This window comes from Harpia harpyja, chromosome 9 (genome assembly GCF_026419915.1).
Source record: "Harpia harpyja isolate bHarHar1 chromosome 9, bHarHar1 primary haplotype, whole genome shotgun sequence".
Taxonomy (NCBI): Eukaryota; Metazoa; Chordata; class Aves; order Accipitriformes; family Accipitridae; genus Harpia; species Harpia harpyja.
The window spans coordinates 2,207,947-2,233,113 of record NC_068948.1 but is presented as its reverse complement, the minus strand read 5'-3'; the positions used below and the strand labels follow the sequence as shown (position 1 = coordinate 2,233,113).

The 25,167-nt window shown below is 60.6% G+C and overlaps 1 protein-coding gene across 1 annotated transcript in view; it reads left to right on the top strand.

The window, feature by feature from the left end:
* Nucleotides 1-25,167, top strand: part of ZFPM1 (zinc finger protein, FOG family member 1) — a 33,072-nt gene that overhangs the window by 3,779 nt on the left and 4,126 nt on the right. Inside the window, 4 exon segments of the mRNA XM_052795264.1 lie at nucleotides 9,449-9,580; nucleotides 12,048-12,137; nucleotides 22,068-22,201; nucleotides 24,597-24,699. Coding sequence (XP_052651224.1) covers nucleotides 9,449-9,580; nucleotides 12,048-12,137; nucleotides 22,068-22,201; nucleotides 24,597-24,699 — 459 coding nt within the window.

Below are 25,167 nucleotides of genomic sequence, written 5' to 3'. Positions count from 1 at the left end.
CCCGGCATCCCACGCCGGAGGGGGAAAACCGCCTCCGGCTGGGATTTACGGCCCTGGATCCGAACGCGCGCGGTTGGGCAAGGTCTTATTTTCCATCGTGAATCACGAGGCCACCTAGCAAGCTGCAGGTTCCCCTTTCGCCAAGTTGCGAGCCGGCCAGTTCGGCAATCGGGGCTTGGGAAGAAAGCGATCCTTTCCCCATGGGAATTGCAGCAGGTTGCGCAAGGAGATAGTGCCACGGCGCAGGTGATCCGCGATTCCTGGAGAGGGGCAGCCCCGTCCCTCCCTGGGGACCCATCGGAGCCACCCGGCGATGGCAGCATCCCAAAGATAACGTGGCATCAAGTCACTGGAGAGCCAAGTCTTCCGGCATCACCGTGTCCATATCCACCATCCGCAGCATCCCTGGGGCACCCTGCGCCGTGCGATGCTCCCAGCCCTGTGCCGGCTGTGGGGCCGATGCTACCCGCGTCCCTGGGAAGGGAAGGGACAACGCTGCCCAAACCGGGAGCAGCAGGGCTGGCACAGCCTGGGGACGGAGCTGCTGTGCCCTGCTTGGCGTTGGTGGATTTGGGGTCGAATACACCCGTTCTGGGGAAGGGAAGAGGATGTTTTCCATGCATGCTGTCCATCCTACTGCAAAAAAACCCCATGATTTGCCTTGGAAAATGCTGACTGGGGCGATGCTGCGGAGAGAAAACCAGCCCAGACCTTCCACGGCAGCGCAGCCCGGCGCTGGGACCCGAGGCTGCCCGGCGAGGGGGATGTGAGCGGCCCCGAGCACCGGTCGGAGCAACTGAGGGGGGCGGCAGGAGTGGAGAAACCTTGGGCTTTTAAGATCTCTTCATCTAACAAGAAAAAGTGGAAAACGCCTCTCTGCCAGCCCTGCATTGCGCTCCAGCTCTGCGAGTCCTATGGCTGCGCCAGGGGCATGGATTTTTCTTCCTGGGGGGAGAAGAAATCAGCTCCCCCCCTCCATTGGAGAAGAGCAGGAATGGGAGCAGGAAGCCAATTTTTTTTTTTTTTTTTTTTTTTTTCTGCGACGCATCCCATGACTGTGTTTGTTGCCTGACTCAGGGCTTTTGGACGCTCCGGCTTGGCCAGGCTGCTGTCCTGCTGCTTATTTTATCAGGAAAGTTCAAGTGTTTCAGGGGTAATACAGTTCCCTCTTCCGATGGCTGCCCGGCAAAGGCTCCGCATTGTTCCCGCAGCATGTTTTTTTGGAAGGGATGAAATGCCGAAAGGAATGTAACTGCTGACCTTGGGCTGCAGTGGGGTTAAGGAGTGTGTGCCTATGAGTCACTCCAGATAAGAGCCTTCCACGGCTTTTTTCCTCCAAAATAATTCTTTATCTCCTCTTTCTCACATCAACATATTTTCTTGACATCTCCCATTTGATAGCGCGTGGAGGAAATGTGCTCTTCTAATTTGTTCATCTGATGAAATATAGATGCATTGTTTTCTCTCGTCCTTGGTGAGCCAGGGGTCGGTGCCCGAGGCTTTGGGGATGCTCAGTGGGGTTGGTACCCAAGGCATGCAGGGCTTTAGGGCTGTGCCTCGGGGTCGGTACCCGGAACACGCAGGAGGATGCCGGAGTAGGAGAGCATCACCCCACGCATCACCGGCTCAGGGGACTGTGGGGAGGAAAAGCTGCTTTTTGCTTTTCCCCCCTGCTTCGCCGGGAAGTTTGGCCGCTCGCTCGCTTCTCCGTCTCCCAGCCGAGGCCTCTCATGCTACTTCCAGCTCCTATGATAATGCGGAAAGTTGAACTGGCCCCATTACTGCGCTGCGATGGTTGCCTTGATAATGCCCCGATAATGGCAGCGATAGCGGCAGCTCGGTAGCCAATGGCTCTGCCGCTCCTCCCATTAACATTCCCCACCACGGACCGGCTCGGAGCTGCCTATCTGCTCTCCATTTCCACTCCTCCGCTAGATAAGAATGGAAATACTGACTTCATAGCTCACTGATTAAAGTGTCTGGATTTCTTGATAATACACAGATAAATTATGTTTTTCAAAAAGAAGGTAGGGAAGGGAGTACGAGGGGAGGGAAAAACCTTCAGTCCATTTTTATTATTTTTTTTTTTCCCCTTCCCTCTTTCTGGCCGTGCCCTGTGGGTTGGGGTTTTTCAGCTCCAAAATGCCCTCCCCAGCCCGTGCCTGGGGTTGGCAGCGGGAGGGCAGAGCCTTGTGCGGTGCCCTCAGCGACGGGGTTTCGCGGTGGGCGAAGAATTTCTGGGAGCCACGTGCACGGGCTGTATAGCACCCTGCATTGGGATGGAGTTGCTGTCCTCGGATGCCAGGGATCCGCTCCCGTCGCGGGGATGTTGGGCTTCGCCAGCTGCAGCGATGCCGCATGGCTGCGGCACGTGGCTGGGATCCCGGTGCCGGCTGTGGCATCTTGGGTGGGCTCCGGTGGTCCCCAGGGACCGGCAGCCGGGGCCCGGGGATGCTCGGGAAGTGTCTGCCTTTCTATACCCATCTCTAGCCTGAGCCTTACTGGTTCTGCTGTGGGATACTGCCTGGTCCAGCGGGATGCTGCCCAGTCCAGCAGGATGCTTTGGGACCGGCCTCATCCCCCGGCCCATCTGGGCTTAAAAATTATACTTGAGTTTCCTCACTCGTCCCCACCAGAGCAAATAGGGCTTCCAGACTTTTTGGTTCCTTGCACTGGAAAAGGTATCGACTGCAAGAATCTAAGTTTGTTTCATCTAAATATAAAACTAAAGAGCAAACAGTATAAAGTTCATTTTTTAATGTGTTGCCCCATTCCAGTTGGGCTGCTCTCTTTATTTTTTTTAAAGGAACTGTGATAAAAAGCAGTGATAAAGCCAGGACTGTTTTGTGTAGGAGTCAGTATCTGCGTTATCTATCTCCCTTTTTCACTCTCTGAGCAGCTCTGTTGTTTTTTACTCTTATCTCGCTCCACCAAAATGCCAAGAACAGGAAAAAAAAAAAATTAAAAAAAAAAAAAAAAAAAGAGGCAGCGCAGGCACGCGTGTTTGCACGGAGACAAACTTGGCGTCCGCGGAGCCAGGCATGAACAGCCACGCTGCTTGGAGTTGGAGGAAGAGGAGGGTTGGGGGTGCTGGGTGAAGGTGCTGGTGATGGAAGGACTGTGCTGCTGTGGATGCTCGTGCTGGTCCAGCGAAGGCTGCCGGGGGGGGGCCTGTGGCCGTAAGGTTTTTGGGGACAGCCCCGTCCCAGTGGCCCCTGGTGACCTTCATCTACCAGGCTCGGTGCCAGCAGCCCGCTCGGCTTCTTGCAGATGGCCACCCAACCGTGTTGTACCTTCTTAGGGTCCTTTTCTGCTCCTGGAGCTTCCCCCAGCCCCTGCTCATTGCTGCAGCGTTGGCTGGAGACCCCAAAATGATCCAGGGTGGCACTGGGAGCTGGCGCTGGGCATGCTGGGGGGGGCTGGGAGCAGCAGGGACACCCCAGCCAGAGCATCTTCGATGATGGGTCTGGTGGGCTTCTGGGCCACGTCCACCGTCATCCTTGTCCCTGTCCCTCCATCCTTGTCCCTGTCCCCCATCCTTGTCCTCACCTGGTGCCATCGTGGACTGAACGTCTCGGGCTGGAGGCTGAAATCTGTCCCCGTTCCCTTCCCAGCAGCTTTTGGCAGCGGGATGGACCCGGCAGGACCCGAAACCACTTCCCACGGGGAGGGGGATGGCTCCGGCGCGGCATCTCCGGGGTAATTTGTCGCTAGATTAGCAAAGAGCTTGACCTCTGGCCTCGCCGTCACCTGGTATTGATGGGCTCCGGGGGGGCCACGCCGGCGGGTGAGCATCGCCGCCTGCCCCCAGCCATTCCCAGCCGGAACGGCTTTATTCCAGGTGGGAGAAAAAGTACGAGAATTGAGGGGTTTTCACCCAGAAAAACTCCCTTTGGCCAGCAGCACTGCAAGCACCCGGTGCAGGAGCAGCGGTGGCAGTGAGCCTTGCACGCCCATGCCGCCTTGCACGCCCATGCCGCCTTGCACGCTCGTGCACATTTGGAGCCTGATCTTCACGGATGGAGTTTCCTTCCAAATTATCGGGGTATCCAGCTGCTCCCCAGCCCCGGCCTCACACCAGGCTGCATCGACATGGGGTTAAACATCTCAAACTGCTCTTGGATGGGGATTGGGATGAAGGACACCCCCGGGTCCCCCCGGTAAGGACCAGTCCCTCTCTGCCAGCTGCAGGGGGGCCTCACCAGCTGCCTCAGTTTCCCTCCTGTGCTTTGAACATCGTCTCCTGGCCCCGGCTCCCTCGCCAGCTGGGAAGGCAGGACCACGTTAAGCATCGCATCCCATTCTCACGGAGCAATCTGCTCCCATCCATCTGATGTGCCGGGGACGGGGACGGCTCTATTAGACTCTCTCCTCTCTTAAAAATCTATCAGGGCGTTATCGACCCCATCTGAAACGTAAAGTCACTTCATTGTCATTGTCCCTGTATTTTCTTTCTCATTATTTTCCCGTGCCCGCCGCGGCCCGTTCCTTCCCACCCCCCCCCTCCCCAGCTGCTGTTTGATATGATGCGGGCTCTCTCGCTATTAGTATTAGTAATCGCGGCCCCTGAAGTGAAACAATCTCCTGTAATCTATCAGCGGTTTATCGGCCCTATCTGAGCGCCGGGAATGGCTGGGCTCGGCGATGGCGCCATGCTCGGCCGCTGATAAAGTTACAGAGTTCAGGCGGTGATGAATGTTAAGTAACTGCACCCCGCGCAGATAGGATATGGACTTGGCAGGGGGAGCAGCTCCGGCTGAAACCAATCTCTCCCCTATCAGCAGGGCTGCTTTTTCTCAGGCTCTGCTTCTCCCCAGCTCTTTTCTTCCCCGACGGTTACAATCGGGGGCTCCCCCCGGAGCAGAGCTGCTCCGGATCGGGAAGGGATGCTCGGGGTGCTGCACCCCACAGGTGGATGGATGGGGTGTTTTGCATCGCCGGGATGGGGATGCCAGCCCGGGTGTGTTTTTGCGGTGGTCGGGATGCTGCGGGGTCCAGACGTGAGCGTCTCCCCCCTGTCAGTAATTGCAGTATCCCCCTGTGAGCACTCGCAGCAGCATCCTCCCCCACCGTGAGAAATCACAGCACCCCTCACCACCTTCATTCCCCCACTATCCTTCATTCCCCTCCTAGATAAATCAGGCCTCAACACATTATAAATTTAATAATAAATTATTATAATACCCCCTATCAGCAATCGCAACATCCCCCACCGCCTCTATTCCCCCACTATCCTTTATTCCCCTTCTGGAAAAATTAGGCCTAAATACTTCATAAATTTAATAATAAATTATTATAAATACCCCCCATAAGCAGTCACAGCATCCCCCACTATCCTTCATTCCCCTCCTGGATAAATCAGGTCTAAATACTTTATAAATTTAATTATAAATTATTATAAACTCCCCCCCAAGCAATCACAGCATCTTTTCCTGCAAGCAATTGCAGCGTCCCACCAGCAATCATAGCATCCCCCACCACCTTCATTCCCCACTACCCTTCATTCCCCTCCTGGATAAATTGGGCATAATTTAATAATAAATTATTACAAATACATTATAAATCCCCTCCTCCACCTACCGGCTCCCCAAACATCTTTTTTTTCCTTGCCCTTTTAACACAGGGCACCGTGGGAAGGGTCAGGGTGAGTTTTATCTGGGGGTGATGGAGAAGGGCCCCGAATTAGAGATAGGTACCACTGGGGCTGGGTCTGGCCCCAACTGCTATCGGCTCCATGCGTGGGGCTGATATTTAATGTGCCGATATCCGTGGGGGGAGCCCGGCCCTGGGATGCTGCAGCCGGGCTGATAGGGGAAAGGGTTGATTTGTGCTCAAAAAGGTCTGTTTTACTCCAAAACGGGGGTCCGAGGGGGGGGCTCTTGCCCGCCTCAGACCTCCGTTCTTGGAGAGCATTGCAATTTAATGCTGGATTCCAGCAGCATCAACCAAGGGGAGGGGAAAAAATAACCCACTGGTTAACGTGACCTCTGAGGACCAGCATCATTTCCCGGCCACCGAAACCTCATTTGGCCTCAGCCGTAGCGCTTGGCATCCCCAATCCCCAGGGAACGGGCTCGAGGGCATCCGAGGTCGTCGGCAAAAGCAAACATTAATACATACTGGGGAAAAATTGGGTGAGAAGAGGCAGGCTGGTGTCCCATCAGATACCGGTGGTTTTTTGGATTTGCAGCCCAGGTTGCTCTCTGGGTGTTGCTTGCTGCAGGGCACAACCCTGCTACGAGACCCTGGGGAATCCCCGGGCTGTGCCGGTCCCCACCGAATCACCGGAGATGGTTTTGCAGCTGGTGCAAGGAAGGATCAGGAGTGGCTGCAACCCTCTCCGAGGGCATCTTTCCCTGGGGAATACCAGCCCCCCGTGCCCACTCCTGCAGCCCTTTGCTTGTGGCTGCAAAATCTGGGGGAAAATAAGGTGGTTTAGGGGCAGCATGCCCTGAGGAGGTGATGCCTGAGCTGGATTCCCCGCATCTCGATCGCGACGTGATGGGTGAGCATCATGGCAGCGCTGGTGGGGAGCCTCACCCGGCTGCTTTGGGGTTTACTGGTTTATTGCTGTTATTTTTCTGGTTTATTTTTAATTGGAAGATGGATTGAGGGCCAGCGAGGGGATGAGGAGGAGCTGGAAGGATGAAGAAAGGAGCCTCCGTCGTGCTGCCCGCGTGGTCCCACTGACCCCGGTGGAGCTGGGGATGTCCCCTGGGTCCCCCCCGGCACTGGGGGGGGGGTGACACCCTGGGGACTCGCTGCACCACGAGCTTCGAGGTGTCTGTAGGCGAGTTTTGGGGTATGAAGCTCTCACCCTCGCTCCCCCCGCTCCCGGAGCCTCCCCTTGGGCTCACCACCTGCCCAGCCTCTTTATTTTTAAAAATAATAAGTTTTTTGGAGTTGGATGTGTGCCAATGAACGCCAGACAGCGAAGGCAGGTTGCCCCCAGCCTGCACGTGATCCAGGACCCGCTTTCCACCACGGGGACTCCTCCTCCTCCTCTTCCTCCTCCTCCTCCTCCTCCCTGCTCCAGAGCCGGTGGGAAAGTCTGGGGCTGTTGCTATTTTCTATCTGTTATCGAGGCCTCTTATCGCTTTGCTCTTGTCTGTGTGCTGGCTTTCGGAGCGTCCGGGGTCTCGCTCTTGGCAGCCTGGAGAAGTCCCTGCTCCTTTTTTACTTTCTGTCTTATTTTTTCCTTTTATTTAATTTATCGGCTAAGCGCAAAGAATCAAGAAAAGGTTTATTGTTCCTATGCTGGGAGAACCTTAATTTGAGTGAAATGATCAAATCATTACCTGGGTAACAATGGGTTTTCCTACCGCTGGCAAAGCCCCGGGAATACCGACCCTCGCGCCCACCCGGACCCACATCCCCAACCTGCACACGGGTGACATGGGCACATTGCCTTCGCTTCCTGCAAGTTTTTACTATCGCTGTAATTTTTTTTAAAAAAGAGGGGGGGGGGGGGGAGAAAAAAAAAAAAGAAATCCTTCCTTGTTATCAAAAAAAAAAAAAGAGGGAGAAGTAGGGAGGGAGCAGAGTTAATCGTCGAAGCGGAGTATCTTGGAAGGGAGCATTTTTTGGCTCTTCCCCTCTCTGTAAAGCCAGCCTCAGTAATTCAGTTTTAAAGCATGAAAAAAGGGAGTTGATGAAATTCCACTATCAGCACTGAACCAATATGCAAAATATCTCGCCGAAAATCAAATAGCTATTATGTTTTCATTTCCATTTCAGCGTATTTGCTTAATGAAGAATAGACAGATCAGGCAAGCCGAGGGAGGCTGTGTGCGGTGATAACTGTGCAGGGCTTCCAGCAATCCCGGAGAAGTGACGCTCCACTCCCTGCTCCACGCTCCCTCTCCCTCGCTTTTTTTTTTTTCTTTTTTTTCCCTTTTTTTTTTTTTTTTAAGCTATCCAGTAGTTCATTTCACCCACACAGCCGGCAGCGCCGGGGCCAGAGCATCCCCTGGGGACAGGCGGGCGCGCTGGGAGCGGGATGCTGCAATGGGACAGGCTGGGTGCGGGGATGCATCCAGGGACCGCGGTGACATGGTGCTGGGATGCTGCCGGCCACCCATCATCCTCGTAGGCATTCAGTGACGCCACGGTACCCAAACACCAGCTTTTATACAATTTTTATACATTTATGCGGGGCATCCCCATCTCCCTGCTGGCCAGGGCTTGGTGTTTTGGGGTAGGATGCGGGTGGTCTGGGCACCCCTGGGTGGGTGCCACATGCGGTCCCAGCCCCGTCCATCCCTCCCCGGCCAGGCTGGAGGTGCCAAGCCACGGAGCAGGCGAGAGTCGGGTTAACTTTATCAGAAGCCCAAGAGCCGTGAAGGCGTGAAAGAAGAAATTAGCCTAACAATGTTTCATTTACAGCGAGAGAAACGATTTGTTAGCTGGCGATTGTTTCTGAATATTATCAGAGCCTTTTTAATTGTGCTGGAACTGAAATTAGCAGAATTAGAATAAATTGCCTTCCCTTCTCCCGCAGCCTCTTTATTCACGCTCATTGTTGTCTGCTTTGTATAGATTATGGGCTCTTTGTTCTCCTGCTGTAAATATACATGCCTGGAGTCACAGAGAGCAGCTGAGGTCTGCAGACGGTTTGTCACCGCGCCGTTCCCCCTGCCCGCGTGCCGGCCTCGGCGAGGCGATGCCGGATGGGACACCGGGCAGCCCCCGGCGCGGCTTCGTGCGGCACGAGCCGCGTGCGCCGCTCTTCCTTCCTTTCTTGATTTTTGGCGCGGATGGGGATGCTGCGTTGCCGTGGGAATGGCAGCGTGGGCCCGCAGGGCTGTTTTGGGGGGGGGGGGGTGCTGCTGGGGTGGCCCCCACGTGCACCCTGCTTGCACCCGGTGTCCCCACCGCGGCATCCCCCTTTGTCCGGGGCTGTGGGCATGGCGGGGGGGGCTGTGTTATGGGTCCCCCGTCAGACAAGGGGTGCTGGGAACTGGGGGGGGGACGGTCCCTGGGGTCCCTCGCCCCCGTTCGGGGCAGGTGCCGGGGGGGAGGTTTGGGTGGGAAGAGCGGGTGAGCGGTGCGGCAGGCTGGGCACCTCGCCGTGCCGCAGCCGTGTGCCCCTGATACGTGGGGACCCCACTCGATTCCCGGGCAGGTGTGGGGTTCATTCCCCACGATGTCTGGGGGGGAACCGGGCATCCCTCGGGGGACACCCCGGAGCAAGGCGGGTGGCTCTATAAACCCCCCCCCGGCTCTGCAAGGGGACGAGGGACCCCAGGGAGATGCTGGCCCACCGGGCTGGCTGGGGAGGGGGTTTCCCTTGCCGTGGGGTGCAGAGCTGCAGGGCATCTCCTCCGGACCCCGTGCCCACGCTGGGTCAAGGAAAGCATCCTACATTTCCCAACTGGGAAAACCCACTGGGGGGTTTTTTTTCCCCTCCGGTTCACCCCCGCTAACCACCCCCTCTGTGTTTCGGCAGGTTCCCTGGCAGCGATGGAGGAAGGCGAGGACGGCCCAGCGGGGGAGAAGAGCCCCTCGGAGAGGGAGGGGGCCGCCTCGGACTGCGAGGGCTCTGCCGAGCGCGACAGCTCCAGCCCCCCCGGCAGCGAAGGTGAGCTTCGCCGCGATGTCGGGGGGCTGCCCGTGGTGTCCCCTCGCCACGGGGACGGGCTCCGCCACCGGAGCAACCTGCCGGGCACGCCGGCGTCCTGAGCATCGTCTCCGCTGTCGGCGCGTGGCGTTAATTAGCAAACGAAGCATCCCGCGCACCCGTCGAGGGTTGGGCTGTTGGTTAAGTGAGACCCCCCAGTCTTCCTGGGGTGCTCCATCCCTCCGGGCACCCTCCGGCCGGCGGTGGGACCCGCTGGCGGCAGCCCAGTCCCGGGGTGACGGCGAGCAATGGGCCAGGAGCGAGGATGCTCCCCGGCACAGAGGGGATCCCCACGGCCGGCGCAGGCAGGAGCAATCTCGGCTTGGCCGGGGGGCAACGGCGTGCCGGGGGGGGGGCAGGGGGCCGCAAGCCAGGCTGCTGGAAACTGGAGGCGGGTTGCTCGCCGCGAGGGCTGCTAATGAGCACCGTCACCCTGTATCCGTTTCAGCGCCTTTCACCCGCCCCGGCGCTGAGCCGCCGGTGACAGCGGAGGGATGTGGGGGTGCAAAGTGACCCCCTCCCTGGGATGCAAAGTGACCCCTTGGGGTGCAAAGTGACCCCCTCCCTGGGGTGCAAAGTGACCCCTTGGGGTGCAGAGTGACTCCCCTTGGGGTGCAAAGTAACCCCCTCCCTGGGGTGCAAAGTGACCCCTTGGGGTGCAGAGTGACTGCCCCCAGGATGCAAAGTAACCCCTTGGGGTGCAAAGTGACCCCCTCCCTGGGGTGCAAAGTGACCCCTTGGGGTGCAGAGTGACCCCCTCCCTGGGGTGCAAAGTGACCCCCTCCCTGGGGTGCAAAGTGACCCCTTGGGATGCAAAGTGACCCCTTAGGGTGCAAAGTGACTCCCCCCGGGATGCAAAGTGACTCCCCTTGGGGTGCAAAGTAACCCCCTCCCTGGGGTGCAAAGTAACCCCCTCCCTGGGGTGCAAAGTGACCCCTTGGGATGCAAAGTGACCCCTTAGGGTGCAAAGTAACCCACTCCCTGGGGTGCAAAGTGACCCCTTGGGGTGCAAAGTAACCCCCTCCCTGGGGTGCAAAGTGACCCCTTGGGGTGCAAAGTGACTCCCCCCAGGATGCAAAGTGACCCCTTGGGGTGCAAAGTGACTCCCCAGAGTGCAAAGCAGCCACCGAGGCCGCAAGCGCTGGCACCGGCAGCGCCACGGATGGGAATAAGGGGACGTGGCCGTTGCTGCGTGCCGCCGTGCCGCGCCGTGCCGTGCCGTGCCCCACCCCAGAGACGGCTGCGTTTCAGGGCTGGGCTGAAACAGTCCCCAGATATCCTTTGAGTTCCTTCCTGTGGAGGTGGGGGCAAATCCTAATCAGTTAATGTTTGCAGTGCCCTTCGAGATAACCGCAGCGGGGCAAGGCTGCGCCGGCTAATGGAGCCGGCCAGTCCCCGGCAAGCGCCCGCTGCCTTCATTCGCCGGCAACCGGGAAGCAACGCGTTCCCCCAAAACCACGGGAGCCGACCCGTGATGCACCAGGAAAGCGGGGGGATCCACGCCAGCACCCCGATAGCCGGGGCAGGGAGGGCTCGCCGGCAAACTTTGCTCGGCAGCAGGGAGAAGCGAGCGGCTCTTATCTGATGGGGGAGCCGGGCTGGGGGCGAGGGAGCCGGGAGCCCGGGCGCGGAGCTGCACCTGGCACTAGCCTGCCTCGATAAAAAGGTGATAGCAGAGATAACGCCGAGCAGCAATAACGGCCACTAAAGCTTTCAGCACGATGGATAAAAATCGATATGCCAGGCACTTTGATTTATAGCCAAAAATAATAGGACTTTTATACCCGGTGATTGATTTATTTGATGTTAATCATTCTGCTTATCACCTGTATTAATAATCTCCAATGCCGGTGACGTCACCCCTGGGTGTTCGCTCTGGCGCCGATCGATTGGGCTCCGCGCTGGTTATCCGCCCGGGACGCCAAGGCAAACATGTACTTTGGGCGCTAATCTTCCACACTGTCATATGCAGATAGGCTTTATCAGCTGCATCTCCAGCAGCAGTTAATGGAGAAAATAATTGTTATCAAGTTGCTATGAATACGCCACAAATAGAGCCGTGACGGGAGGGGGCTGAACCGGGTGACGTGGGGGCCCGTGGTGGGATGGAGGGGGTTTTGGGGGTGGGAGGTGGGCGCCCACCCAGGGATGGCTTGGGAGATCCCTGAGGAGGATGAGTGGGTGGGCTTGGCTGTCCTTACGGGTCATCCCGTGGGGCGCAGGAGACCCCACGGCTGGGCGGTGGGATTTTGAGGGACACGGGGATTTTGAGGGAAACCCTCCGCCCCTGCACATCCTCAAGAGTGAATCCCCTTCCCGCGCACATCCTGGCCCCAGGGTGTCACCGGTCCACTGGTCCTGACCCCCGTGGGATGCTGCCTCTGAAATTCCCTGCACGTGACCTGCTGTCTTCCCTCTCCTGCTGCAGAGTCCAGAGACGCCCCGGAGAGTCCGAAGGAGCCGGAGAAGCCGGATCCTGGAGAAAACCCGCAGGAGCTGGACGCCTGGAATGGGCCAGGTGAGTCCCCGGTGTGCGGCTGGTCATCCCACTCCGTCCTGGCTGGACCGCGGGCTAGAGCAGCCGGAGCAGCCCCCAGGCATTCGCCACCTCTTGCAAAAACCAGTATGAGGAGGACTGGGAGCACTGGGAGCCGGGCAGGCTGCAAATACCAGCACTTCTGCTGAGAGAGGAGATACGAGATGATGGTTGTGGTCCCCCCACGTCCCCAAGCTGCCGTTGGGGTGGTAAAAACCGAGCCGGGAGCGGCGGGGATGCCGGCACCATGGCTGGCACCGCGCTCCCCGGCGCAGGGCAGGTTTGGACCCCATCCTGCATCACCCCGTGCTCGCGAGGGCACTTTGCAAACATCCTGGCAACCACAAGAGCGACGCTTGAGCGGTTTCGCGATGCTTATCAAAACCCCAAGGAGCAAATACAGCTGTCTATCTCCCCCTCGGCATCTCCACGCCGGGGCCGCCAGCGCCCTGGCAGCCCGGCGAGGCCAGGCGTGCCGTGTGGGTACCCCGCGCCCTATCGCCCTGCTATCTCCAAACCGACCCGCCGATGGGGTTACGGTCGGGGTTCCGCCGCGCCGATTGGGTTTGCGGGCGCCCGTCCGCTGGGGATGGCACCCGGCGAGTGGACGGAGACGGGTCTGGGGGGGGGGAACTGAGACCCCCCCAAGGGTGGATGTGCCATATTTCGGGCCCCCTTCGTGCTGCCAGCCCCAACCCTGTTCCCAGGGGACCTCCCGGCTGGGCGATGCCGGTGGGTCTGGTTTCGGAGCAGCGCGTGATGGGAAGGGGTGACCCTGATGCAGGACAGCGATCGCCCCTTCTGTGATGGACGCGACGGGGGGGGGGGGATCCCCGCGTTTCCCCAAAGCCACCAGCCTCCCACGTGGGCTGGGTGATGGAAAAGCCCTGGGAAATGCCGGCCGCCAGCGCACGTGCTCCCGCAGCTGCCAAAATCCCCACGGTCCGGCGGGGAGCCGTGGCTCCGCTCCCCCTTCCCGACCCATCCGAGGGGAAGCTCTCGCCAGCCCCGCTGATATCCCGGCCTTTCCTGCGTGCCGGGCAGGAAGGAGCTGCGAGGCCACCCCCGGCTCCTCCTTATCTGCTCCCCAGCCCTTTGCCCCCGGCACCGCCGGGCTCCCGGCTCCTGCGCTGGCATCCCGGTGTAGGGCGGGAGGGGGCTGCGATGCCAAACCCACGGGCGTCCCAGTATCCCGGGGGTCACGGCACCGCGCAGCCCCGTATCCCAGCAGGACCGTCGACCGCGGGCTCCCCAAAAGGGACCACGAAGCCTCGGCTCTGGCCATGCCTCCCCTTCACCCCTCCCCTTCCCTCGGCGGAGCGGGTTATTTGCATTCTTTATGTAAAAGAGATTTTATTATCGCCTTCTCCCAGCCCATCTCTATTCTGGTAATTGGAGTGGTATTAATTTCTGTGTGGCTGGGAGTTGATGGCGGTCCGGCGATGCTGCAGCGATAGGGTGTTCCTTTCGCACCAACCGCCGCGATAGCCCGTCTATCAGGCGCTCTGCAGGCTCTGCACTTATCAGGGATGGAGCTGGCGAAAAGGGAAACTCTGAGCAGCCTGAATTTTCTTTTTTATCTGGCAGGATCCGCCGTATGTCAGCAATGGCAGCCGCGAAGATGCGGCACGGGATGGGGGGGGGCAAGCGGACAGCTCCGGGCGCCTTTGTTCGTGCCCTGTGGGCTTCTCACCTTGCCCTGGCCCTTTTTGGGGGGCTACGGGGCTAAGCCCCCCTCTATGGCTTTACCCTCTGGGTCTCCAAAATTGCTGCCGTGCCGGAGGCTTGGCAGCGTGTGGACGCGGCATGCCGGGACCTCGCCTTGGGGCTCCTCGGCCCCGCGTGCCGGCGAGGGAGAAGGAGTATTTTGTTTTATCTTTGAAATGACCTTGTTTGCTGGAGGGGGCTGCCGCTCGCCCAGCTGATGTGCAAATCCCTGGGAGCTGGAGGCTGTAATCCTTGACTTGGGAGCCTTTACAGATGTGCCGCCCCTTCGGCCGGGGTGCTGGGACCGACTCGGTTCCGCTTCCCGATGGGATCGCGGGATGGAGCGTGGCCGTGCTTCGTGCCCACTCGTGCCAACCACTTCATCCTCTGGTGGGTCCGGAGAGGGGATGCGCATCCTCCCCAATTCCCCCAAACCACCCCAAATTCCCCCAGACCCTTCCCCACAGCCCCACCAGCAGCCCTCTGCCATGCCCCAGGTTTCCATCTTTCCTATTCATTTTTGTTTGCTCTGGAGCGGGGCCAGTAGTGGAGACTTTTGGGAGCACCCACAGCCTACAGCTCCCCTCCCAGGGCCATCCCCTCCTGCCCCATTGCTGCCTGGCCACCCTCACCAAGTCTGGCCAATTTTCCCAGAGGGGTAAGGTGAAAAGCTCCAGCAAATTTCACGAACGTGGTGCTGGGACAGGGGAATGGAGGAGAGCAGAGCCTCGCTGAGGGACAAGCTGCTCAACCGCATTACGAGACACTAGAGAATCCCCGCAGGGAGCTGCTCGGAGGCTGCAGCCCCAGGGAAGCCCAGCCAGTGCTCGCCTTTCTGCAAGGTAGGATGAAGCTTTTTGCTTTTGTCCCTGTGGGGACACTGCCAGGCCACCGATAGGCAAGGGATGGAGCAGAAGGAGCCAAACCCAGGGTGGCTTTCGCCTTGTCCCCTGCGGCCGTGTCCCCCCACACTCCCCAAAAGAGTAGCGGTCACTCCCGGGGGGTTCCTCACCCCCTTTCCTACTTTGGCTTCGCTGTTTAGGTCCCCACCAAGATTTCCACCTCGCTGAGCCCCCAACGCCCCGCTGCCGGCTCGTCTGTTCAGGGTTTATTTAATTGCTCCCGGGTGGTAACGATGGCTCTGGGTTAATTACAGAACATGGCACAGGTCCACCTCTCCCAAGACCAGCCATGAACCCCAAATCCATCCTCGCCACCAGTCCTGCATGCGGGGTATCAGGATGGGACAGAGCAACTTCTTATATTTTTGGTGCATCTAATTAAAACTGCAAACTTTTTTTATTTTGCCTTTCCCCCGGCCACCTCCCCCTTCCCCTTCGCCTCCCGCTCGCCTTCGGTTGTGTTTATCTGTGCCGTGACTCCTGCCTGAATAATCTCCGGCTGCCCGGAGTTTGTCTGCAAACCTCAAGGTTTATTATCGGGGCGAGCAGGACACGATGAGGAGGGACGGCTCGTCCGGATGGCCGGCCCCTCACCGCATCAGCCCCATCGCTCCCCCTTCCCCTCCGCCCTGGTATGTGTGGGTGGGAAAAATTATTCCAGCTATTTCTTTTTATCGCTGGGAGCCGGGCTGAGCGGCAGATAGTTTTGTGTGTGTTAGATTGCTGGGGGATGGGGAGAAGTTGGGGTTCAGGGAAGTAGCACCCCCGACAGTTGGGGGGTCCCCCAGGGCCCTGAAACCCCCCTGCCTGGCTTGTGTCCGGCAAAGCCGCGTGCCGGCACCGAAGGCAGCGGGATGTTTGGCATCAGGATGGGGAAGGTCCCAGCAGAGGTGGTGGCATCTGTCCTGGATTGGGGATGTTGAAGGGGACCCCGTCCCTGCTGGGGTCTGTACCCGCAGGTCCCTGCTATCTGTTCGGCCTCTGTCTGGGGACACTGCAGGGTGGAGGGATGCTCAGGACAGTTTGGGGACATTGCTGAGTGGAAGGGATGCTCAGACTGGTTTGGGGACACTGCTGGGCTGAAGGGATGCTCATATTGGTTTGGAGACATTGATGGGCTGAAGGGATGCTCAGACTGGTTTGGGGACATTGATGGGGTGAAGGGATGCTCAGACTGGTTTGGGGACATTGCTGAGTGGAAGGGATGCTCAGACTGGTTTGGAGACATTGATGGGCTGAGGGATGCTTAGACTGGTTTGGAGACATTGATGGGCTGAAGGGATGCTCAGACTGGTTTGGGGACATTGATGGGGTGAAGGGATGCTCAGACTGGTTTGGGGACACTGCTGGGCTGAAGGGATGCTCATATCGGTTTGGGGACATTGATGGGGTGAAGGGATGCTCAGACCGGTTTGGGGACATTGATGGGGTGAAGGGATGCTCAGACTGGTTTGGGGACATTGCTGAGTGGAAGGGATGCTCAGACTGGTTTGGAGACATTGATGGGCTGAGGGATGCTTAGACTGGTTTGGAGACATTGATGGGCTGAAGGGATGCTCAGACTGGTTTGGGGACATTGATGGGGTGAAGGGATGCTCAGACTGGTTTGGGGACATTGCTGGGTGGAAGGATGCTCTGACTAGTTTGGGGACACTGCTGGGGTGGAGGCATTCTCAGGCTGGTTTGGGGACACTGCTGAGGTGGGGGGACACCCCGACCAGTCTTTCCCACAGCCTGGCAGGGACACCCTTGCGTCGGGCAGCACCGGGAGAGTGTTGAGACACGCAGGCAGCATCCCCCGCCTCTGTCCCCATCCTCCCTTCCATTTTCCCTTGGGAAGGAGAAAAATGTCTTGCACGCTTGGGGTGAGAGCCCTGAGGGCGATGCTGCCAGGCTCGCGGTGACTGACAGCTGTCAATCACTGCTGCCTTGCCGCTCTGCCCTGGGCTGGATCTGAGAACCGGTGGGTTTTGGGGGTCTGGCACGAAGCCGAGCTCCCACCCCCCTCCTCCATCTGGGTGCTGCCCCCCCGGGGGCCCTCCCTCCCCCTCCCTGCAGGCAGGCTCTGCGGCAGTGACCCCCCCCATGCGGTCCCCTCCTCTTTTTCCGGAGGGGATATCTACCCTCTGCATCGGCTCCGGGGGCCCCTTTTCTCCCCTTCCTCCCCCCTCTCCGTCTGGTTTCCTGCCCCCCCCTCCAGTGCACCCCTACCCGCTGCCTGGCACCAGCCTGGGCAGAGCCAGGGGGTCCCAGCAGCCCCACGAGCGGGGACAGAGCAGGGACAGGGGGTCCCTGGCACAGGGGTCCGGCCACCCCTGGCAGCCCAGGGAGAGCCGGGAAGTTTTCCTCCTTCCCATCCTCCCTGAGCGCTTTCTGATGTTATTCCCGGTGTTTATTCCTGTCCCCATCCCTGTGGGCGCAGCTCCCATTTATTTCCTGGGATGGGGACCCCAGCCTTGGGCTGGGGACCCCTTGGGGACAGGGACCCCCCCCCCTCAGGGCCACATCCCAGTAAGGTGCAGCAACACCCCAAATGCAAACGTCCCGGGGAAGCTTATCGGGACGCATCCTGCTGGGGCAGGGCACCCCGGCTTACGTGGAGCGTCGGGAAGGGTGATTCCCTGGGCAACGCGTGGCACGGCCGGTGGCCGCCCCGCTGCCAGCGCCTGCCAGCTGTGCACCACAGCTGGCGAGCGGGGTTCCCGGCCCTTTTGGGGTGCAGCACCTCCTGGGTGCCAACGCTTCCCTCCCCGGCCCCCCCTCTGCATGCCGGGAAGTGCCGGTTTTGCTCTCCCGGGGTAGGTCACAGCTCCTCCATTAACCGGGGGCAGGGTTCAGCCCGATAAAGATTTGCTTTTGTACTCTGTCAAAAAAAAAAAAAAAAAATCAATAAATTGCAAACGATGGGCAGGAGCGATAACGGCAGAAATCTCCCCTCGGCTCCCGTCCCGCCGGGGCAGCGGGGTTCCCCGCTGCACCCCAAAGCCGGGGAGGCAGAACCAGCAGCAGCCTGGCTCTCCCACGACCGTCCCCGCTCAGTCTGCGGCAGCACGGCCAGAGCAGCCCCAGGCTGAGCCCAAGCAGGCGCAGCCCAGCAAGGCTCGAATTTAAACCTTCCCCGCTCCTTTGTCGTCCCCAAGGCTGCCCTGATTACTCGAGCACCCGGGACGGCAAAGCCGGGATAATCTCCTTAGCCCCTTTGGAGAGATTTCCCTTTGTGAGCGGAGGTGAAGAGTGGAGATGCTGCGTGTTCACAGCTTAAGACTCTTCCCAATCGGCTCCCTCCATCTTATCGGAGCGGTGCCATCACATCATTTCACTAGTTGAGTTGTCAGGATTTATTCCTTCCGCCGTGCACTCGCCGCTTCTAAAAACAGCAGCTGGGGCGTGCGGCGGGACCGGGGCTGCCGGGGGAGTCGGGACTTCTCCAGCTTGGCTTTGCCCGGGCAGGAGCGGGAGAGCCATGGGAGCTTGAGTACCGATGGATGGATGGATGGATGGATGCATCCTCCCTCCTTCTTGGGGGTTCCTGTGCCATGGGGACATCGCGCACATGCGGGGATGGGAACAGAGACCACCAGTTCATCCCCATTCTCCCAGGCTCTGCATCACCAGGGCTCATGCGGGCGCCATACCCGGTGTTGTGGCCCCCCAGGGCTGGCAGCCCCCGGGGCTGGGCGTAAAGTGCTGTATTAATAGGAGTGGCATGCGGTGCGGCTGATGCTGGGATGCGGTCCCGTGACACCCCGATAGCGGTATTTATCCAGATAGTATCCAGGCAGCTGCAAACACTGCGGGGACCTCTGAGCCCGGATCCCCACCGAGGGGCAGAGCGGGTTTTTTCGGATTTGATTAAAGTCACACAGATGCGGTTGGGACGAGGGGATGCTATTTATTTCCCCAGCCATAAGGATGCTGTGGGTCGCCTTGCAGATGGGCTCTTGCAGAAGTTCATCTTTATCGCATCCCGGTCCTGCGTTCACCCCGTGCCGGAGGAAGATGCAGCCGCGTTGCACGGTGATGCCTCACCGGCACTGTGCAACCCCGCAGGCTTCATCCTTGCCCATACGCCCACCCGGGACCCCCAGGTCCCCAGGGACTCAGGTGCCAGCCGTGCCTTCTCAGCCATTGATCGCCCGATACGTGGCCGCAGTGTGATGAGAGGATTAACCTTGGCTCTCCGGCACAGCTCAGCCTATTTCTTTGAAATCTCTCGATGGGGAGATAAGCCGAGGCGCAGCACCGGGCGAGCAGGCGCTGTCAGTCCTGGGGGGCAGGGAGCAGCCCCGGCACCCCGTATTTTGGCAGCGGGCAGAGGACCGGGGTCCGTGCCGTGCCGAGCAGGTGCACCCAGCTCACCGGGGGCTTTTTCCCCTCCTTCCTTTCTTTCCGCCGCTTTTCTTTGCGACCCAAAGCAAACAGTCGGGTCCCTGCCCAATTTGGTTAATGATCTGGGAGATAAACCCTCCCGCGATAACGGCGGGGCCCCGCCTGGCCAGGGACCGATGGCCAGATGAGATACCCAGGGTGGTGTTCACCTGCCGGGGGGGATCCCGTGGGAAGGGGGCCCGCGTCCGTGGACTTTGCTCCTCGCCGCTCGCCGGGGAGGCTGCCGGGGGGTCACCCGGGACACCCCACGGGCTGGCATCGGCTTTTCCCAACCTCCCTAGGTTGCAGGCGGAGTGATGTGGCCGAATCCGGTGCCGTCAGAGCGCAGGGATGGGGCTCGCTCCCCGCTGCGTGGTTGTCCCCGCGTGGGGACACGGCTTGCTCGCTCACTTTGGGCTTTGTTCCCAAAGCGCAGACAAGGTGAGCACGCAGCCTCTCCCAGTTTGCCCCATCCCAGCTCGGCATCGTTTCCCCCGTGCCAGGGAAGAAGCGCAGCGATGCTGCGTGTTTAATTTGGAAATCACCATTTTCCTCCTCTTTTTTCTGGCTGTATCAACGTGGGTGCAGGCGGGTACCGCAGGGGCTCCGGCAGCATCCCTGGCCGGGCACAGGGACACCCATCCAGACGGAGAACCGCTCAGCGCCGGGGGTTCACCACCGCCCCGTTTTTGGGGTGACACTGGTGGCTTGGGTCACCGGCCGGTGCCGTGGCCATCAGGCGCTGACGGGGAGCGGGGCCAGCTCCAGCAACACTATTTTTGTCCCCCTGTCTGGAACGGTTTTCTCTTTATCAGCGCCTGCGTGTTTTCTCTGCTGGGGATTGATACACAGAAGATGAAGTGCTCTGACATGGGAAGTGTCAGGCGAACGCTCTTATCTCAGAGACATGGTCTCCTGACCCAAACGCCGCTGATTACCAGTGAGACGGGGGGAAGGGGGGGCAAAAAAGGGGGGGGCATGGGGTGGGGGAGGTGGCGGTTGGGCTCCGTTCCCCAAAAGCAGCCAGGCTATATGGGATGGCAAAGCTAGAGGGGAGCCACCACCGTTGGGGCTCTCCTGGGGATTTGGGGGTTTGCTGTCCCCTCCCCAGAGCCGGAGGGATGAGGACCGGTGACCTGGGGATGGTGGGACCGCGATGGAGGGGCTGGAGGGAGCCCGGCACCCTGGCAGCATGTCGGGAGTCAGCCAGGAGCCGGGCGTTGGAAATGCGGAGACGCGCACTGTGCAAGGGTTCCGCTCAGCCCCGAGGCCATGCTGATGGCCGCATCCTGCCCGGCGGCTCTGCTCCCTGCCTGCCCCCCTGGGGCTTTCACGGGAGGGACCAGCCGGGCGAGGGGCTGCTGCTGCCCCTCCTTGGCATCGGTTTGTGGCAGGGAATAAATCCCATCGGCTCCTCAAAGGCCCCAGCCTTCTGCCCTCCTTCTCCCTGTCCTGAGATGGAACCAGTTGGGGCACGGGCAGGGGGATGCCAGGGACATGGGGCAGGGGCAGAGCCAGCACCGTGCTCACTCCCAAAAACCACTTTGCTGGGGATGAAATCCCAGCTAGAAACACAAAGCCAGGATTCCCCACGGCCGGGGCGGCTTTCTGAGGGTGCTGGCTCCAAGCCAGCGCCGAGGGCTCCCGGGTCAAAGGCACCGAGGCACTGCGGGCAGGAGGTGCTGCCAGAAGGGGAAGGCAGGCAGCCCTGCCTGCACCCCGGCAGGGCAGAGGAGTCTGCGGGCAGAGCACATCTCTCCGTTCGCCGGCACGTGCTGGAGGCTGGGGCATGGGGATGGAGGGCGGCACGTGCCTAAGCGTGGGGGACCAGCCTGGTGACCCCAAAGATCTCGGGGACCTTCGACGCCTTCACGGACCTTTTCTCCAGCCCACCTCCCGGCTGGTTTTGCCGAGGGACACCGGCTGCTGCTCTGGGGACGTGCTCGGAGCCACGGTCCCGGCGGCACAGGGCTTCCTCGGCGGATGGAGGGGACCCGCGGGTGACGGTGGGATGCGGGCGATCGCGGGTGCCGCCAACCCGTGCTCACCGCCCAGGGCTTCCAGTCGCTCGCCTTAACTTACCCCAGTGCCGAGAGGATCCAGATGTCAGCCCGGCTAATAAACACATCAGATTTCAATCTCCGCAGCCATGGGATCGCTTTATCCTCCCCGCGCTCCCAGCTCTGAAAGCAATTTTGCCTTCGAACGAGCGCAGCCTCCTCCCCGCCCGCGGGACCCGGGCACCGGCTGCATCTGCCACGGTGCCCTCGAAGGACGGGGCTCCAGGCACGTGGCTTTAGGGGGGCTCTTTTCCCCGGCATGGGGGTAGGGGGACCCCACTTCTGCCCTGGAGCACCCTGGGGTGCTAGGAGTCTTCCCGGCTGCAGACGGGTGCCCCGGGCACCTCGCCTCGCTGGCTACCTGGTGTTTGGCTCGCTGTCCTCTGAGAGCATCTGGTTTTTTGGGGTGCAGGGTCTAGCCCCTTCCCGCCGCGTGGCGAGGGGCAGCCAACGCACATCCATCTGCGTATTGGTTACCTGCCATCTTATCTGCGCTCCGAAAGACAAAGGCACAGTTAAAACATTTTAGAGCAGCCTTCATAGCGTATTAACATGTTATCTAACCCATTAAACCAGAGGCTTATCAGATAATCAAAGCCATTAAGCCCTGAAGCTGCTGTGACTTTGGGTGCAGGGATGGGAAACGCTCCTTCCGCTCTGCCGCCGTGCCGTGCCCGGACCCCCCGTGCCGTGCCCGCACCCCCCCGGCAAGCGGCCGGATCCCACCCACCCACCGTGGACGCGCAGCCCCGGGGGACCCATCGGCAGCTCTCGGCTCCAAGAGGGTGCCCGCGTCCCCAGGGACCTGGGGCTGCCATGGGCCAGGGGTCCGGCTGGGAGGGCATGGTGCTGATGCTGTGCCTGTCTCCCTGCAGATGAGCTGGATCTGGCCGTGCAGGAAGGGGAGAGGCGGGTGCGAACCCGCAGGAGCCTCCCCGAGGGCTTCTCGTGGGGACCCTTCCAGGGCAGCATCCACAGCGAACCGGCATCGCCGGGGCACGGCGAGACGGTAAGGAGCAATGCTGCCGCGGGCTGCCGGGGAGACTGGTGGGGAAAGTCCCGAGGAACCAAGTTGTTTGGGGAGACGAGTCGGTTCGGGAGGGATTTTTCCCTACCTGAGCTCCCGACCCCTTGGGAATCGCCTGGTTTGGGTGCGCAGGAGGTTTCCCTGCCATACGCTGCCCACCGCCCCGAGATCAGAGCATCGCAGGGGGGACGGGACACTGGCCGTCCCCTCCTGCACATGGCTGCAGGCAAGCAGGCTGCTCGGTGGCACACGCGTCCTCGCAGAGGAGATGGGATCTGGGTTCCCCATCCCAAATTTGCTCCCGGGGGACTCCGGTTGCGCCTGGAAAGCGCCCGGGCTCTGCAGCCCACGGTGAAGGAGCACGCCATCGGCCGCACGCTGCGCCGGGGCGTGGGTGTGCATGAGTGTGTGTGGGTGTGCATGAGTGTGTGTGGGTGTGCATGTGGCGGGGCTGTGTGTGTGTGTGCACATGGGGGGTTGTAGGCGCTGGATCCTCGCATCCCGGCCACATCTTTCCCCCACCGCATCCTCTCCGAGTCGCACATGGGCAGCTACAGCCCAGGATCTTCAAGGCCGGAGAATCTCGCCCGGGCTCCATCCCCACCTCCTCCTCCTCCTTTCTCCCTCGCTTTTTTTCTTTTTTTTTTTTTTTTTTAGCTCAGGCCCGTTTATCTTTGCCGAATTAAATCCTTGATTAACCCTTATCTGCCCAGTTTGGCTCCCTATCTCCCGGTTGGCGCCGTGTGTCCAGACACCCGGTACAGGATGATTGATTTCTTAAAGATATGCGCGGCTTTTTTCTGATACTTCATTTATTGTCTAAATATTTTTGCTCCCATTTCAGCAGCTCCCTTATCGAGCCCGGCTGATGATTCCCAGCCCTGCTCTCCTCTACCGCTCGCCTCCCTCCCTATCTCTGCTCAGGGAAGCGAGGAAGGAATCACAGCCCCATCCCTGATATGGGCTGTCGCCCTCGGGTCCCTTCGTCTTTGTTGCTGGCGGCGGGGGGGTGGGGGGGTGCAGGGGGTCTCCCCCAAATCCTGCCTGGCTCTGCTCTCCATCTCCGTGTCGGAGATTATCCCATCCTGGGGTTTTAGTGGGAAATGGGAACACTGGGTGGCTTTAACGCCTCTGTGGCATGGAGCATCGCGTGTGCCCATCGCTGCACTGATGGAGGAGAAGGAGAAGGTGCCCTGATGGAGGAGGAGGAGGAGGAGGAGGAGGAGGAGGAGGAGGAAGATGCCTGTCTGCCCCCAGCTGGTCCCATGGGGTTCCCCCAAAACCAGCCTTGCTCGGGAGGGTGTGCAAACTCACCAGCCCGGGGGTGCCAAGGGCCAGTGGAGCCCCACGTGCCGGCTCGCCCTGTGGCTGTCCCCCCCGCTCCATCCCTGCCCTGCATCCCCCCCCCCCCGCAGCCGCCCAGCCCTGGGGCGATGCCCACGGCGGGGGACAGCGAGGGCATGGGGCCGTCCCGATAACACCGTCCCGGCGGATGCGGAGCAGATAGGGTTTCCGATGGTTATCGGGCCGGTGCAGAGCGGAGACACTGACCTCTTTGTTCCAGGGAGAACAAGGAAGGGCTCGGTGCAGAGGCTGGGGCCACCGAGGGGAGCCAGGGCGGGCACCCTGGGGTGCTGGGACCGCCTTCGGGGTGCTGGGAGCACCCCGGGGTGCTGCGGGGTGCCCGGACGCCACGGGGACCTCCCTCCATCGGGGGGGTACCCAGAGGTCCCCCCCGTGCACAGAGCAAATCTGCAAAAGCTCTGCCAGAGACCCTCCTCTTCCTCCCAGCCGTGGCACAGGACGTGGAGGGGCCACCACGGTCCCCAAGGGAGCTCAGCCCATGTGCCACCAGCAGCACCCATCCCTGCATCCCATGTGGGGGGGGTCCCTAAGCCCCCAGCCCCATTTCCCACCCGCTTTCAGCAGGGGCGGGTGGGTTTTCCTGCAGCAGCAGCAGCAGCAGCAGCGTGCAGGCTCTGCCTGTGCACCCCCGGGGCGTGCACACGCGTGTGCGAGCGCCTGCACGCGCGTGCGCGTGGGGTTTATCACGCTGCCGGCACTCGGCTCCTGGCGGTGATAAGGCCTCAACCGGCTGCGACTGTCAGGCTGAGTTGGAGGGTTTAGAAATATTGGGACGAATAATTAGATTTCATATCGTTACCGCAGCAGCCATCAGAGGATCAGGCAGATTAATTTCCCCCCCCCCCCCTTCCCTTCTGCTCATTAATATTCATTAGAGATGTGGGAAGGCAGAGCCGGGCGAGGGCTGAGCGGGGAGAACCGTGACCCCGCCACCGCCAGCCCCCCCCCCCCCCCCGACCCCAGCCCGTTTTGGGGAGCGGTGCTCACCCCCCCTCTCCCTGCCCTTTGGCAGAGCCCACCCGTGACGCTGGTGCTGGGGGACGAGAGCTGCTGGCTGTCCCGGCTGCCCCTCGTGCCCGGAGAGTCCGACGCCAACGCCGTGATCTACAGGAAGGGTCGGTACCGGTGCCACGCGTCCCCGCGTCCGAGGAGGGGTCTCGGGGGGGGAGCCGGGGATGGCCACCTCGGCGCTTGGGTGAGGGAAGGGGTGCTGCTGCCGAGGAATGGGTCCCTTGTCCCCCCAGCCATCCCAGCGCCGGCCGTGCCCCCAGCCCGCTGCCACCGGCCAGCACCCCCCATGGCCCCCCACGTCTGCCGGGGCAGCGTCTGCTCCTCCACCTCCTCCGTGACCCACCGCTGGCTGTCCCTGGGGCTCGTCCCCTGTCCCAGCCCTCCCCGGCTCTGTGGCTTGCCGGGGGGGGGTTGGATAGGAGGAGGGTCCCAGCGTGCAGTCGCTGGTGCAAATGTCGGCGCAAGCGTCAGCGCGTTACTCGCACGCTATTCGGGCGAGCCTCGATGCAAGCGTTGCCGCATGCGTCGGTGCAAGACCGGGCACAGACCGCTGGTGCAAGCGTTACCGCACG